This window comes from Panthera leo, chromosome B3 (genome assembly GCF_018350215.1).
Source record: "Panthera leo isolate Ple1 chromosome B3, P.leo_Ple1_pat1.1, whole genome shotgun sequence".
NCBI classification, from domain to species: domain Eukaryota; kingdom Metazoa; phylum Chordata; class Mammalia; order Carnivora; family Felidae; genus Panthera; species Panthera leo.
Genome location: NC_056684.1, coordinates 9,648,107 through 9,663,874, shown reverse-complemented (window position 1 = coordinate 9,663,874; position 15,768 = coordinate 9,648,107). Strand labels below are relative to the sequence as shown.

The 15,768-nt window shown below is 44.5% G+C and overlaps 1 protein-coding gene across 10 annotated transcripts in view; it reads left to right on the top strand.

The window, feature by feature from the left end:
• Nucleotides 1–15,768, top strand: part of AKAP13 (A-kinase anchoring protein 13) — a 334,433-nt gene that overhangs the window by 246,787 nt on the left and 71,878 nt on the right. For 7 of the 10 annotated variants that reach the window (XM_042941066.1, XM_042941068.1, XM_042941065.1 and 4 more), the window contains 4 exons: nt 4,688–5,058; nt 7,566–7,619; nt 10,898–10,963; nt 12,806–12,998. In XM_042941066.1, coding sequence (XP_042797000.1) covers nt 4,688–5,058; nt 7,566–7,619; nt 10,898–10,963; nt 12,806–12,998 — 684 coding nt within the window. The remainder of the gene's footprint in view (nt 1–4,687; nt 5,059–7,565; nt 7,620–10,897; nt 10,964–12,805; nt 12,999–15,768) is intronic. The other 3 variants (XM_042941070.1, XM_042941074.1, XM_042941069.1) reach the window with 2 other exon arrangements.

Genomic DNA, 15,768 nt, shown 5'->3' with positions numbered 1-15,768 from the left:
TTCCAGGATTGCCTAAGCTGTAAAAAAGGAAGGATGTTGGTAGAGATGATGGTTTTTGTGTGTGTTTCGATCCTCCCACGTGCAGGAGGAAAACCAATGATGGCAGCTCAAAGGAGGGAGGGTTTCCATGCCAGTCTCCAGTATGGACCCAGTGTTCTTTCTCCCGGTACACTTGCTCCCTCACACACAGGCAACGCCCAGCCACCCCTTCTCTCCGTCTGCCTTTCTCCGTCCCTTTGACTTCTCTGCCACTCTCAGTACCACATCGTACGGGAAAAAGACAACGTGTATTTAGCAGAGAATTGTTTTGACCATCTGCTTGTAAGACTAGGGGAAGAAAAGCTATGGATTTTTTTCTAAAATATGCGCGCGCACACACACACGTGTGTGTGTATATATATGTATATATATATACACACACACGTGTGTGTGTTTCTTAAATATATTAAATGACTTTCAGGAACTTAGGCTGTCCCTCCTGACCACCTGAAGGAATGGTGCCATGGGACCAATTTAACTAATACATTGGATTTACATGGAGTCAAAACCAGGTTTTTAAACATGTACTAGTTAAACTGACCCCAGAGCACCATTTTTCCATACAATCAGGACTAATTTCCGAAGTCTCTGAAAGTCATTTAGTTAGCAGACATTTTAAAAACCTCTCTAAAGAAAGACTGACACATAACTCAAAAACCGTTAAGAATGGCTTCAAATGTCAGGCCTGGAACATCTATTATGTGACAGAAGCCATAAGTTTTTCCCCTTTCTGATGTGTAAATGGAAAAACAGCATCCCTAAAACCTGGTACTTTCTGTGAGGAGAGGGGAGAATGATGGAAGTAACAGTTCTCATATTCTTATTTGGCAGATCCCCTAAGAACTAAAGCACAAATAAATTCAGTGACTGGAAGGGAATATTGAAAAAAAAAATCAGACGTTTAAAACAGCCACTTGTTTTCCCTGCTCATGATTAAAAATAGTACCTTGCAACAGGCCTTACATCAAGGTCTAGCCTCTTTAGATGTAAAGATCATCAGATAGATAGACGAAGCGAAAAAGTGGCTTATCTGCAGACACATGCATAGCTCTCAAAAGTCTCTGACCACATTCCCAGTGTGGTTTCTGGTTCCTCCAGGGACTGCTTTCTGTTCCGCCAGGATAGTGTGAAGACTTGATGAAGCCATGAAATTCTCTTGAGAACACTTCAAGTCTTGGGAAACAGTAACTCAGAGCCTTCTTTAGATTCAGTCTGGCATTACAGAAAACCCATCCACCTCAGTACTTAAGAAGAGAGATCAGTCATTTCTGAGTGTGTCCTATTTTTCCCTTTCTCGGGTAATAACCACCAGCTCGTAATAAGAGTTGAAAGTTACAATAAGAATACTTGAGTGTGAGAATACTACACTCTGTGCACATCATTCTTACCAGGAGTCGCAAGACTAAAGAACTCGTGTACTGGGTGGGGGAGAGGGTGGTGGGAGGGGGTGGGAACACCCTGGTTATTTAGTTTTTAGGGATTTGTTTGCTTGTTTGTTTATCAGAGTTAAAAGTACACACCGAGAAACATCTTGGCACACATCGGAACAACACCGTGTGGAGGACATACCCCGGACAGGGTTCTCCTTTTGCAAGATGTGTATCAAAAGGCCGCCAATAACTTCCCCACCTTGTTTTCATGTCTCACAGAAGGGTGGATGCTTGTTCTTTAAGTCTCAGGTCGGGGAAGTGCCAGGGCGACTGCAGGCCTTCTTTCAAGGCGGCGCGGCGCCCTTCCGAGACCAGCAGGTGCCAACCTGAGCAGGGCCTGTTCCTCTGTCCGCATGCACTTCCTGATCGGGAAGCATGGATTCGTAAGAATATATGATAAATGGCTAAATGGAAACTTCAGCTCCTTTTCATTTCCTTCGAGGCTTTGCCTGTGTGCTTTAGGACGGGCTCATCCCACGTTTCATTTTATCATTCCCGTTCTGTCCCTTGGCACTGTTCTGAGAACTAGAAATCAAGCAGGGGACAGCTGCTGTAACCACTTAGCACAGATCGGGTGGCTCCAAACAACATAAATTCTTTCCTTCACTGTTTTGGAGGCAGGAGGTCCCACAACCAGGGTGTCGGGGGCTGCTTTCCCTCGGAAGGCTCTGGTCGGCGCTCCTTGGCCGTCCTTGGGTCCGAAACCCGTCGCTCCAGGCTCCATCCCCGGTGTGTCTCCCGTGTCTCTTCTGAGGACACTGCGGCCACCCTACCATTGTATGACCTCATCTGAACTAATGACCTGTTCAGGACCCAGTTTCCAAATAAGGTCACATTCTGAGAAGGACATGAATTTGAGGAGGAGGCAGGGAGAAAGCTGGCATCCTGAACTTGGTATTTGTGACCATTTACATTGTTCCTCTGGAGAGCAGAGGAACAATGTAAAAATCATCCATCAATAGTGGATGATTTTATTAAAAATTTTTTTTAGTGTTTGTTTATTTGGGGGGGGTGGGTGAAGGGGAGGGACAGAGAAAGAGGGAGACACAGAATCTGAAGCAGGCTCCAGGCTCTGAGCTGTCAGCACAGAGCCCGACACGGGGCTCGAACCCACGGACCGCGAGATCATGACCTGAGCCGAAGTCAGACGCTCAACCGACTGAGCCACCCAGGCGCCCCCTACCCACCATTGCTTTTAAGTGTCCAGGCCAGTATTCTCCAATAGAAATACAATATGTTAGTGTAAACTTTCTAGCAGCCACCTTACCAAAGGACAGCAGGAACAGGTGAAATTGATTTTTAAAAAAATTGCTTTTAATGTTTATTTACTTTTGAGAGACAGACAGCCTGAGCAGGGAAGGGGCAGAGAGAGAGAGAGGGAGACACAGAATCCGAAGCAGGTTCCAGGCTCCGAGCTGTCAGCACAGAGCCCCATGTGGGGCGTGAACTCGTGAACTATGAGACCATGACCTGAGCCAAAGTCGGACGCCTAACCGACAGAGCCACCCAGGTGCCCCTTACTTTGAGAGATAGAGAGCAAGCGGGAGAGGGGCACAGAGAGTGGTAGACAGAATCCTAAGCAGGCTGACAGCACAGAGCCTGATGCAAGGCTCGAATTCACAAACAGTGAGATCATGACCTGAGCCAAAGTTAAGAGTCAGACATTGAAGGAAGGGACTTAGGCACCCAGGCGTCCCTTGATGATTTTATTTTAAAATAAGACCTACCCTATTTTAGAATCAGTTTGGTGAAAGCATAATTTTTTTTTTTTTTTTAATACTGTGGCCCAGTGAAGGACACACAGGACTTTGCTGATACGGACCTCGAGATCATATCCTTACAGGGTTTCTTAAAGATGATCAGAACAGGGCAGTTTTAGTTGAAATCGCCCCGGGTTTACGTCCTGCTGCTGCTGCTGCTCACTGGGAGGGCCCGAGAGCCCATTGGATCCCAGTGACCCTCACACCTCCCTGTCAGTCTCAGCCCTCATGGATCATTTAGGGAGCAATTAACCGAGGAAGCCGGATGCCACAGAGTGAAGAAAAACTCCTAAGAGCTGACAAGATTCAGCCCAAACGTTATAAAGAATGTTTTGAAGTGTTAGCGTAAACATTTGAAAATACTCTCCTTCTAGAATAGGTCTTGTTTTCTATTCCAAAGCTGAAAGTGCTCATTAGTTTGCATAATTTTTAAAATCTTTCTCAAAGAACTGTAAGTTTCTTTACTCTTAATTAAAGCTTTGAGTAGACTGGCTAATTAGGAAAATGCTGTAAAGAAGGAAAAATAACCACAGAATGGCTTTCCCTCATCCCTGCTCTCTAGCCTACAAGAACACAATAAAATAAAGATGCTAAGACAGTTCAGTGCCCAAATCTGAGAGTGGGATCATGCGTCTTCTAAACACTTCTGTGTATCTTCTGGATAAATTCATCTTTTGAGTGTCAGAGTGTTCATCTTTCTCTCAATGTATGTGTTGTGCTGTGTGTAGCAAACAGAGGACTGTCAGGCTACTTGGGATCAAAACTGTACTGTTGCAGACTCCAGAAGTTGGCCAGGGAAAAGAACATCATCACTCACTAAAGACTCCATTGCCAGGACTTGGTTATTTTATGTGACATTTGGCTTGATAACACTGCCAGTTCTGTGTGAAAGGAGGAAAAGGAATCGAGTTCTTCTAGTCAGGCATTTGTGGCCAGAATGTGGGCTTTTTGGCAGACCTTAGGTAGGGTCATAAGCAATTCTGCATTTTGCAAAAGGACTCTAAAAACAATTGCAGACTTGCTTTTGGAATATTGACTTCAGAACAACATTATTGTAGCCAAGCAGACAACCTTGTTTTTAGTTAAAGCTTGGGGGGTGGGGGGGTTTGCAGGGAATTAAACCTAAGAGTATATGAGTTTATAGAGTTTTTATGCAACAGAAACCCCAGGTAACTCAAGAGTTCTCTTCCTTCCAGTGTATGGTATTGGCCTACAGAACTGACCTGAGCCCGAGGGTAGATGCTGGTCCCCCATAAGAAGGGAATGTTCTGTCTACCTCTAATAAGAGGGGAGAAAGAGCACAGACCTAGACTTGGCCTTCATTGGCAGCCATTTGAATCCAACTGTGATCATGCTGTGACCTTGTGGTCACTCTACAGCCACTCCTGGACCGGGGATAATGAGGCTGTCCTCTGGGTCCTGCCATTTTCAACTGTGCATGCCTTCTCTCCGTTACAGCCCGAGGAAGAGCAGTTGGTCTGTGATATCACCGGATCCAGTTCTTCCACCGATGACACGGCTTCCTTGGATCGACATTCCTCTCATGGCAGTGACGTATCCCTCCCCCAGATTTCAAATTTGAACAGGTCCAGAGATCAGCAGTGTCTTGACAGCTTCTACAGCCATGGGGCTGGAGCTGAGGGTCGAGAGAGTGAGGGCGAAGCTGCTGGCTCAGGTGAGATGGACGAGGAGGAGATGGACAGCATCACCGAAGTGCCCACGAACCGCTCTGTGCTGAGGGGCTCGATGCGCTCCCTGTCCCCTTTCCGGAGGCACAGCTGGGGTCCTGGGAAGAACGCGGCCAGCGACGCGGAAATGAATCAGCGCAGGTGAGCGGGACCCAGCACGGCTATTTGTTCCGTCTCTCAGTGTCTGCTTGCTTTTGATCGTGTGATCCGGTGTTATCGTGGTAAAAGAACATAGGAGACACCATGGTACAGAAGAAAGCCTAGAGGGCTTTGGAATCGGGAAAATCTGGGTTCAGACCCCAGCTCTAGAGATCACTGTGTAGATAACCTTGGGCAAGTTACCTGATCCCTCTGGGCTTTAATTTTCTCATCTGTAGAATACCTACCTCTAAGGATAGGTGTAATAATAAAAATCTCAAGGGAAGTATGGTTGCTACATGGTGGGTGTTTAATGAACAGGAATAGTCCTTCAGGCCAGATCTGTTCATAAAATGCTTAGATTAAAAACTTTTGGAGGGAATGGTGTCCTGTCAGTTTTGAAACAGACATGAAATCTTACAGTCCAAATACTCTCCATTTTCACACTGCTTCCCAGGAATTGTCCTCCGTTTCTAATGCAGAAAGTTTTGTTAAAGCCTAAGTTATTACTTAATCAGCAAGAGAACAGGAGAATCATTCAGTGTCATTGAGTTGTTGGTAGTTTTCCATGTATGCTCCAGTCTTTGGGGACTTGTGTACATATGACCCGGTCTCAGACCTTCAGTTTGGAAGCAGGCTATAAGGTGGTTTAGAGTGGCTTCTGACCACAGTCTGCTTACAGGAATTTAAGCAAATGATTTTAGCTCTAACGAACAAGTGCCGTGATGCCCATCAGATATACAAAGTTGTGCTTACAAGAGAGCTACTTTCTTGATGAAGAAAAGCAGCTAAGGGGGCAGGCTGATAGTTGTTTTAAAACAGGTCATGTGAAAAACTCACCTGGAGCAGTTACTGCTTTTTTAAAACAAAAATTCCTTGACATGGCTCAGATTTCATAGCTCTAGATGCATGTAATCGGATTACATTCACTCATTTATTCTTTTTTTTTTTTAAGGTTTTATTTATTTTTGAGAGAGAGACATCGTGAGTAGGAGCGGGAGGGAGAGGGAGAGAATGAATGAATCCCGAGCAGGCTCCTTTCTGCCAGCACAGAGCCCGATGTAGGGCTCGAACCCACGAAACCGTGAGATCATGACCTGAGCTGAAACTAGGAGTCAGATACTTAATCGACTAAGCCACCTAGGCGCCCCTCATTTATTCTTTTATTCAGCCAACATACATTGAGCACCCACTATGTGCCAGGCATTTCTAGGTTCTAGAGACACAGAGGTGAACGAGACAAAGTCCTGCCTTCATGGAGCTCACGGTAATACCTTACACTTTGTTAATTTGCCACTCTTCTCAGACTCTTTTAGTAACAGACCATGTCACATAATTTTCTGTGACTCCACATTGGTGGAGTTCAGGGTCTGCCCTTGAAAACCTGCAGTTGTTTTATCTGGTGGGTAGTTTTTATACACGATCAAAATCATAGATTATGTAAAAAGCCATTTCTAAAAGCTCTCCTTGCCAGCTTTATTCACGCTGTACTTTTTTTTTTTTTTTTTTAAAGAACGCGTCCGGGGCGCTTGGGTGGCTCAGTCGGTTAAGCGGCCGACTTCGGCTCAGGTCATGATCTCACGATCCGTGAGTTCGAGCCCCGCATCGGGCTCTGTGCTGACAGCTCAGAGCCTGGTGCCTGTTTCAGATTCTGTGTCTCCCTCACTCTGAGCCTCCCCCATTCATGCTCTGTCTCTCTCTGTCTCAAAAATAAATAAACGTTAAAAAAAAAAAACAAAAAAAACAAAAAAAAAACGTCCATACCATTATAAATAAATAATAAGGAGGGAGGAAGGGAAGGAAGGAAGGATGGAAGGATGTATTGTCAGAAATGATAACAACATCAAGAAACAAGGGTTTATTTTATATGCAATCCATTTTTCTTTATAGCCCACTGGGGTTCCTTGTGCCTTGACTTTGATTTCAGGGCTGGATAGGACTGTAACCCAGATGAGGAAATTGAAGCTCAGACCTAATGATTTGCCTGAGATTACAAGACTGAACTAAGACTGGAACCTTATCAGTTATCTTTATTTTCAACCTGTACAGTATCATGGCCTCTCCTATTTGAGCCTCGCCTTAAGGATCACCTCACACCTCTGCCCCGATGCCTCTGGAGATAATGGAATGACTTGAATTAGTTTGATGCTTACCACATTATCTGCATAGAGTATAAGCTGAATTTTAAAGTCTTAAGAAGACCCTTTTACAGCTTCAAATTGCCTTTTTTAATCCTTTTACTTTTGTAATTTAATAAACCTCATTCCTTGTCACCTGATTAACCCTTTGGAGGAAGGAGGGAGGGAGCAAAGTAACCCTCCCCAGGATTTGTCAGGCTGTCCGGCCTCTTTGGTTCTGATGTTTCTTACTGCTCAGTTTTTCATTCCCTCACTTCCTGTACCGTTTGTCTGTGTGGATTGTCTCTTCCCTTTGTGATGTCCGTGTGCTTCATGCATTTGTGTCCATTTTGTTTCACCTTGACACTGACCTCTTCCACCATTCATTTTCAGTTCATTGCGAGTTCTTGGGGACGTTGTCAGGAGACCCCCCATTCATAGGAGAAGGTACAGAGTTCACTAACTTGATGGACTAACCATGTTGCCTCTGAGCTTAGTGGACTAACCAGCATCTCATTTTGCTTAATCCGTGATTAAACCGTCTTTTAAAACAATGTCATGTCTGCTTCAGGAAAATAAGACATAGGTACTTGTTCATCGCTGATGCCTGTTGCATATGAAATGGTTTCGTGAATGTGAAATTTTTTCCTTTTCTACTTTTATCTTTAAAAAAAATTTTTTTAATGTTTTTTTTTTCCCCATCTTGTACTTGTGTTCAGATGATTTTGATAATAGGGTCTTCCCAGTTCTCCCTAGGAGAGTTCAAAGACACGTCAGTTGTCCCTGAGGAGTGCTTTTTCTTTCTCCCCACCACCACCCCCCCAACGCCCAAAAGGGCCAAGAACCAGAAATAATTGTGTGCTGGCACACGGGCCCTAACATATTTTCGATGCATTCCTTAGTAACTGGATGGAAGCCTTTATGTCTAGGCCACCTGACACCTTGCACACCATTGTTTTTGTTTTGTCGTGTTTTGTTTTTTAATAATTTTTCCCCCTCTGGGGAGTCCACATCCCTTCTGGGGATGTGGTCGTTTCTTAAAGCAGGTAAGAGCCATCAGCTCATCTCTCCGGGGCCCTTGCAGTCTTTCAGTCCCTTACTTATTTTTTGTCAGGTAACATTTTGAAGCTAAAAATGAGTAATTTATAAGCTGAAAAGTCATTTCTAGTCACACAGCGCCGATTTGCTTTTCAAATGCTGAGTTTTACTTTGTTCAGAAGTCGTCATTCGTGACCTGTTCTTCCGCCGTTTGGGGAAGAAGATTTAGAAAGCCACAGACCGTGGTGAGATTGCAGGTAGCCCCTCGTATTGGGAGGCGTGTGTCAGGAGGTACTTGCAACTCCCCACCGAAGCCGGCCCTCGGGAAGCCACACATAGTGATCCTCCCCCGTCGTCTTTGCAAGGGCGGGCTTCCTTTAATTCCAGCTCTCAGGCACAAAATGGAGTTCGAATACAAATGCTCTCATGAATCCGCGGTAATCAGGGCTCGGTTAAGTTTTTCTCCCAGGGGAACAAGTTGGCAAGTACCCTTTTCAGTAGAGGTACCCGAAACCTTTAGAGATCTGTTTGGCTCTCCGTTAAAGCTCTTCAGCGTGACCTTATTAAAAGCACGCACGTGCTGACAGTGGAGGGTGACAGGTTGCTGGATGCGGTCCCAGTGAGCTGACAGATGAAGCTTCGTAACGGTGCCAGATCCCACTTCACCCTTAGTCGTTTTTCTGCAGGAAGAGCATGAAGTACAGTTTAAAATTTTATATGATGCCTTAGCCGGTCAAGTTGAAACATCCCTACCAGTGTTCACAGGTGCGGGAACAGGATATTTGTGGGGTTTTTTTAATCTAGAATTTCCTAAATCTCAAAATAAGGCCAGAGAACCATTAAATGTCCCTTCCACTGATGGAGGGATGAGGAGATTTAGGGTGCCCCCGAACACTCTGGTGAAAGGGGTTTCCTGCCGGAAGCCAGGGCAGGTCTGTGGCTCCTGGAGCCTCGGGACCCCTGTGAGGTCCCTCTTGCTGTCTCCCGTCACTCTTCTTTCTCTTCAGCCTCAGTTTCATCCTGCTTTCTCACAGCGTTACCATTTTCTGAGAGTAAAGGGATGTTTACATCTGTAGAAGGAGATTTGTTTTCTGAATGATTCGATAATGTCAGTTCAGTTGCTGATTTACCATGTGGTGTTTTCAATAAGTTGGATATTTTAAAATTTTTCTTGACAGTTTGGAGATTCAAAATTAAGTTAATGTCAGAGAATGGGCTTCTGAGTCTCGTGTTTGTAAGATATATGGAGGCTTGCTCCCCTCACATGACCAAATTAGAAGTCTTTCTGATACCACTTCACAGACTGGAACTATCTCTGAGATGCGTATTTCTCCTTTGTGCTCCTGCCCTTGGGAGCTTTGTACTTTAATCGGGTTTTAAGTGTTTTACTATTTAAATTATTTTTAAGATACTTATTTTAAAGATTTACTTTTAGGGGTAGCTCTTCTATTTTCCCACCATTTTCCTTGTCTCTTTTCCTCTATCAAAAACCCGCACTTGTCAAGAAAATTGTTAATTAGGTGTATTCAAGGTTAGGGGTTTTTGCTGTCTGCAGATCTTCCCATTTGCAAGATTCCAGAGGGAGCTGAGTGGGTGTTAATGTTAACCCCCCCTCCCCCTTGAAAATCAAAAGCACGTCACTTAGAACTTAAGACGCCAGATAGTAGCAGTGTACTTTTTAAATGATCGCTTTTGTTCATCAAAAATCCTTACGTACTGATGAAGTTCCCTTTACAGTGTACCTCGTATTTTGAGTTGTGTGGTTTTTTTTGGTTTTTTTTTTTTTTTTTTTTGGCCTGGTCATATTTACATGGTATTTCCAACCCTAGATTTCCTGTCCCTCCCACTTGAAAATAAATATCAGTGCCAAGGTAATCAAAGTAGATGATCAGATGAGGGTTTTTTTTTAATCTTGTGGGGGAAAATGGTTGCAAACCTAAAATTAAGACCCATTTTTGACTTAGTACCATGGAATTCCTTTCCTTTTGAAGAAAGTAAATGCCTCCGTTATCATTAAAATACAAGGAAATATGGCCTTTGTTACAGCTGTTTACCTTCAGTGCTTAACAGCCTAGTGCGTAGGGGTTAAAGGTGGGTGTGAGTATTGGTGGGATATCATTATTATGAAAGACTTAGAATGTGTCTGGCTTAGACGGACCCTTCCTAGAAACACCTGAGGAAAACCAGTGACTCAGCCCACCCCAGTGCACTTTGTCATTGTCCCTTTTTGTCAAGGATGGGTTTGGTTCAGTTAGGGATCATAGCCATGGTCAAGGAGGTCTGGGAGTGGTGGAGCTTGTGGAGAGAGTGCCCCCCCACCCCGCCCCCCGGCAGCAGAGGCTGCAGCCCTGGAGGATACCTGAGGAGGAATCTGTGGGCAGAGTGGGCTCTTTTTTTCAGAGTCCGGCAGAAGGAATTCTTGGGTTTCAAATCGGACTTGTTACCCTGTAACAGACACCCATAGTCCTTTCCAACACAGTGTCTAGAGGGATATTAGTAGCACAGTTTTAAGTTTCCATGGTTTTTGTGTCTTTTTCTAAATTCTCAATGTTATGTTCCTAATTTTTTGATAATCCAATAAATCCATCTGTCTGTAACTGTGGCCTTTCTTTTCAAACCCAGTAATCCTATCCCTGTTTGCTCTTTTCTCCCTCCATTTCTGTTTCTGCCTTTGATGTCATCCCCAGTATGAGCTGGTGTCCTTCTGGTGTACAATATTCTGCTGCCCTGAGTGCTGACTTTAATTACAGAAGGTACGGTATCGTTACGTGTCCAGCCACCGAAGGGGGAATCGTAAAATACGGCACCTGGGCTTTTGGCTGGGAGCTTGCTTCTGGGTGGCTAGAATGCATATGGCAGCCCGCTTTGGCTGTGAGCACAATGTTGAGTTCCTGCTGCTGCGGGCATCACTGATCCAATTGAAGGGATATAGCCCGGGAGTCAGATAGTGTACTCTGATGCTTCTGGTGTCCCAAGTGGCTGTAGATTTGGTGTTTTCCGCACAGACTTGTATCTACGGTATGGCAGACCCCTTCTCTCTTTGTTCCGGTCTGTCCTCATTCCCGGAACCTGGGGATTCCCACATCCTGAAGAAAACAATGACAGAAGCAAGGCCACAAGTACGATGAATTTTTATTTCTGTTGTGTTTCCAAGTCAACCAATCTCTTCAGGTTCCAAATGCATAGATTCCTCAATGTTTCATATTTTTCTCTCAACTCAGCAGCCAGATTTAATTACTGAAACATTTTCAGGATTAAATTTTGTGGTAATAACACATCTGGTTTTCTCAGGCTTCACAAACAATTCACAATAGAAAACTAAGTTTCTTCTTCACTTAGCCTGTCTTATCCCTGCCATTGAAAATGAGTTTTACAGAGACATTTACTTCTACTTAATCATGGTTTCTATTGTCGTATTGAAATAAGAAAAACAAAATCCATTGTTTCAATTACCCACTAGAGAAAAATAGAGGCATATGGTTTCAGTTCATAATAAGCAATTTATGCAATACAAAAAGGCAAATACAAGCCCTTCTGGACTGGCGTACGAATTCATTTGTGGAATTAAGTCTGCAGTTGTAGCAGAGATAACTAAATAGCTTCCGTGTACCTTCGAGTGCACTTCCAACCGCCTGTGAGTGAGAACACGGTCTGCTCTGGCTGTATTTTGAGATCTCGCTTATTTTAAAGAAGTTCCCACCGCAGCTGTACCAGATGTGAATTATTCTGACCAGCAACCCCAAAGCTCATCGATGGCCACCCTCTCTCTGTAGTTTCCTGCTTACCAAAAAATGCTTTTCACCCTGCAAACTGCAAAATCTGCCCACCAGGGATCCCATTCTACATGCCATATCCTAAATTTGCCCCCTTTCTGGGCCAATATCAAGACAAGACAAACAAATTAAAGCTCTTAGACATAGTTGCTTTTAGCTTTTGTTCTTTAAGGTGTCCTGTGTGCCCGTCTGCAATCAGCAGTTCCCAGGAAGCCTGTCCAGCAGGGATTGTGTGGCCACATGTGCCCAGATGATACTGCTCATAAGTAATCCCGACTTCCCGGGGTCGACACAAACCTGTGAAATTAGAAAGGTTGACTGGCCTGTAGTTGAATGTAAAGTTATAAAGGTCCACTTAAGCGACACAAGGGCAATTCTGAGTGTCCCTGCCTGTTTTCTGAGAGCTACTCATGCACCTGTTTTCTCTGTGCCATGGAATTCTTTGGCATTAGCCTAGTTTGGTTTTGGCGGGGATTAATTACATCAGATCAAGGAAAAACACACCTACATAAACGATAAATAAGATAATCTGGTCTGTCTGCATGGTATATTGAAAAAAAAAAATCTTGAGAAAATGACCTTACATGATCAACATTTGAATAAATTGAAGGAGGTAAAAAAACCTAAGTGCATATGCTTTTTCAGCCTACCAAGACCTGTTGGGGGACAGGTAGGTGGCGCTCATTTGTGCCGTGCTCTGGTCGATAGCTTTGCTAGGTAACTTAGAAATAATCTGCCAGCAACACTCAAAGCACTTTCGTATCTTCCACCCTTTCGGAGACTCAGAAGTCACATGAATTAACTCCTTTGCTCTGTGTTCAGTTTCAGCCTAGAAGGCTTGACAGGAGGAGCCGGTGTCGGAAACAAGCCGTCCTCATCTCTAGACGTAAACTCTGCAAACACCAAAGAGCTCAGGCACCCTTTCAGTGGGGAGGCAAGGGGTGACTCTCTGATGTCGCTTTCAGAAGAGGATCTGGAATCAGGCCAGAGAGAACACAGGATGTTTGATCAGCAGGTAAGGCTGAAGCAGGTGTATGCTGCTCATTTGGAAAAATTAACTGTACTTCCCTACATGTGTCTTCACGTCGGGAACAAAGAAAGCAAGACTTACGTTACCATGAGGCTAGTTATTGTGATTGCTTACCCACGGTCTAGTACACCCCATCTAGCACAAAGCAAGGTTTTAGCACTTAACTAATTCCAGAATACCATTCATCTGCATGGATTTGAATAGTCCATCAAAGCAGACTTTTTTAAATTAGGAAAGTATCCAGGATATTAAATTGGGTTTTTTCCTTCTTATCTGAGGACTTCTTTCACCATGCCAGTAGTAAAATGACTCTTGAAGTATGCTACACAGCATTGTTAAATTTCCCAATTTTTCAAAAACCTATACCTTCCTGGAAAAAATAGATCTTATTCTTTGCCTTCTCACATTGCCTGGGAAATGGCTGTTTCTTTCTCTCTGCTTCCTGTCACTCTGAGAACTTCTCAGAGAGCATCTTCACTCCCTGCCCCCGCCTGATGCTCTCTTTGCACTGCCACTCTCCTAGGACTCCCTTCTGGGGGCCCCAGCTGGCCGTCCTTGGCCAGTCAGGTGATTTCCCCAGCACTTGTCACCTGGGGCAGGTCCTCAGGAGTTGGCCTGGAGAATTGGAATTCCATGCTTTTATAGCCCACACTGCTCCCGGCCCTTTTCCGGGGCCAAGGGGACTTTGGATTGATTCCTGGGAGGATTCTGTGATACACCTGAATCTTTCCTTTCTTTCTTTCTTTTTTTTTTTTTTTTTTTAATTTTTCTCAACGTTTATTTATTTTTGAGAGAGAGAGAGAGAGGGAGACTCAGAATGTGAAACAGGCTCCAGGCTCCAAGCTGTCAGCACAGAGCCCAACACGGGGCTCAAACCCACAAACTGCGAGGTCATGGCCTGAGCCGAAGTCGGACGCTTAACTGAGCCACCCAGGTGCCCCAAAACATTTCTAATTAAACAGACAACAAAATTAAACACCTGTCTTTGGGTAGGTGACTGGAGTTTTAGATAGAAGCGTAATGAAACATTTCTAATTAGACAAACCAACAAAAATGTTAAACAGCCTGTTCTCTGAGTGGGAGACATAGGTTTTACGTAGACGTTTAATGTTTTGTATACCCCACTACATAGAAATGCTACGACCAGATAGAAACTGGACACTGGAGGATTACCTTAATGCATCACTTAGGTGAAGACCCAGGAGAATTTAGGCCTGATGAAAATCAAATTGAAGGCCCAGAGGGATTTTGCCATGTTATCCCCTTCCCCCACCGCCCATGTCTTCTGGGCCTGATACTTTGTTAACTTTTTCTAAAGTTAAGAAAAATAACAAGAATATGGAGAAGAGGGGCACCAGGTTGGCTCAGTCAGAAAAGTATCTGACTCTTGATCTCAGGGTCATGAGTTCAAGCCCCATGTTGGGTGTACAGATTACTAAAAAAAAACAGTAAACATTTCAAAAAATAAATAAATTTTAAAAAATATGGAGAACATATTTATTGAAGCAAATGATTTAAATGTATTCAGCCTAATGGTGACAGAAAAAGGGAGTAAAAAACCATTCTTTCGTGACTTGCTGAGAGCATCCTTGGTAAGTGGAGAGTCTAAAAAACAAAAGTGCAAGTCATACAAAAGTATATAGAGCCCTTTGGAAGTCATTGTAAGACCCAGTAAAATGCCAGCATCGGGGGTTTGTGAACGGAATCCTGGGCTTGGAGCCAGGATATCCCTTCGGATTCGGCGTAAGCCCTCCCTCGGGGGCGACAGCTTCACACCCACCTGAGTGACTTGCCTGAGGCCTCATTGACTGGCTGTGAGCCGGACAGCGTTCCCCTCAGAATTCCCGGGGTAAGTCTCACAGCCTCTTTCCACATCTCTGAAGTAGAAGTGTTTTATGAGGAAAGGAGAAGATTTTTCATTTTCTCAGTACAGTTGATGGAAAACCTTTCCTGAAACTGATAATCCTAGGAATTGGACAGAGGACCCCGTGTGTTAGTAAGTGCTATCAGTTACCACCGAAGTCTTTCTGAAATGGCCTTTCTGATCGAGCCTTTGTGGAGGAAGCTGCTGACATGTTCGTGCTTTCCTGTGCTTATTTGCCTTTCTGGAACTCTCTGCTCACCCGCAGTTTTTGTCTCGTGTGCAACTTCAGAGTGGGGATTTGAGCTGCTGGTGTCTCTGATCTGGACAAGTCGCCTGCAGCCAGCTTCCTGCTGAAGGCCCCTGCCTTTCACTGAGGTCATTCCTCAGACCTCACAGTTGTGTTCGAAACACAGCAACTGTTTGCCTCAGACTCCATGGTTACGCACGGAGCAGGCTCTGAATAATCAGAAGTCTTTGGCGCACTTGAGTCGCGTTCATGGTAGTAATGGATTTTCATTGCTCCCCTCCGAGCATGTGCAGATTGCAGCCCACTAAGAAGGGAGGGATTCCTGGCGATTTAAAATCGGTTAACAATAGGAACGAGCGCTCAGAACAAAAGGAAGGGGGAGTCCCTCACCCCATAAGTGTGCTCGTAAGCACTGCTGGGCTGGCTCTCAGGGGTGTTCTTACACAAGCTTCTGCAGCTGGCTGCATTACACGACCTCGAAGCTGCTGCGAATTCACTGAGGGAGGTAACTTGGCCACCCTCGGTCCCCCTCGGGTACATGCAGAAGCAGTGTCCTCTTAGGAGAGGGAATGAAAGGGCTTTAAAGGCTTCTTCCCAGATGCATGGCTGCCTTGATCTTGATCTTAAAACGCCTTTTATTTGCA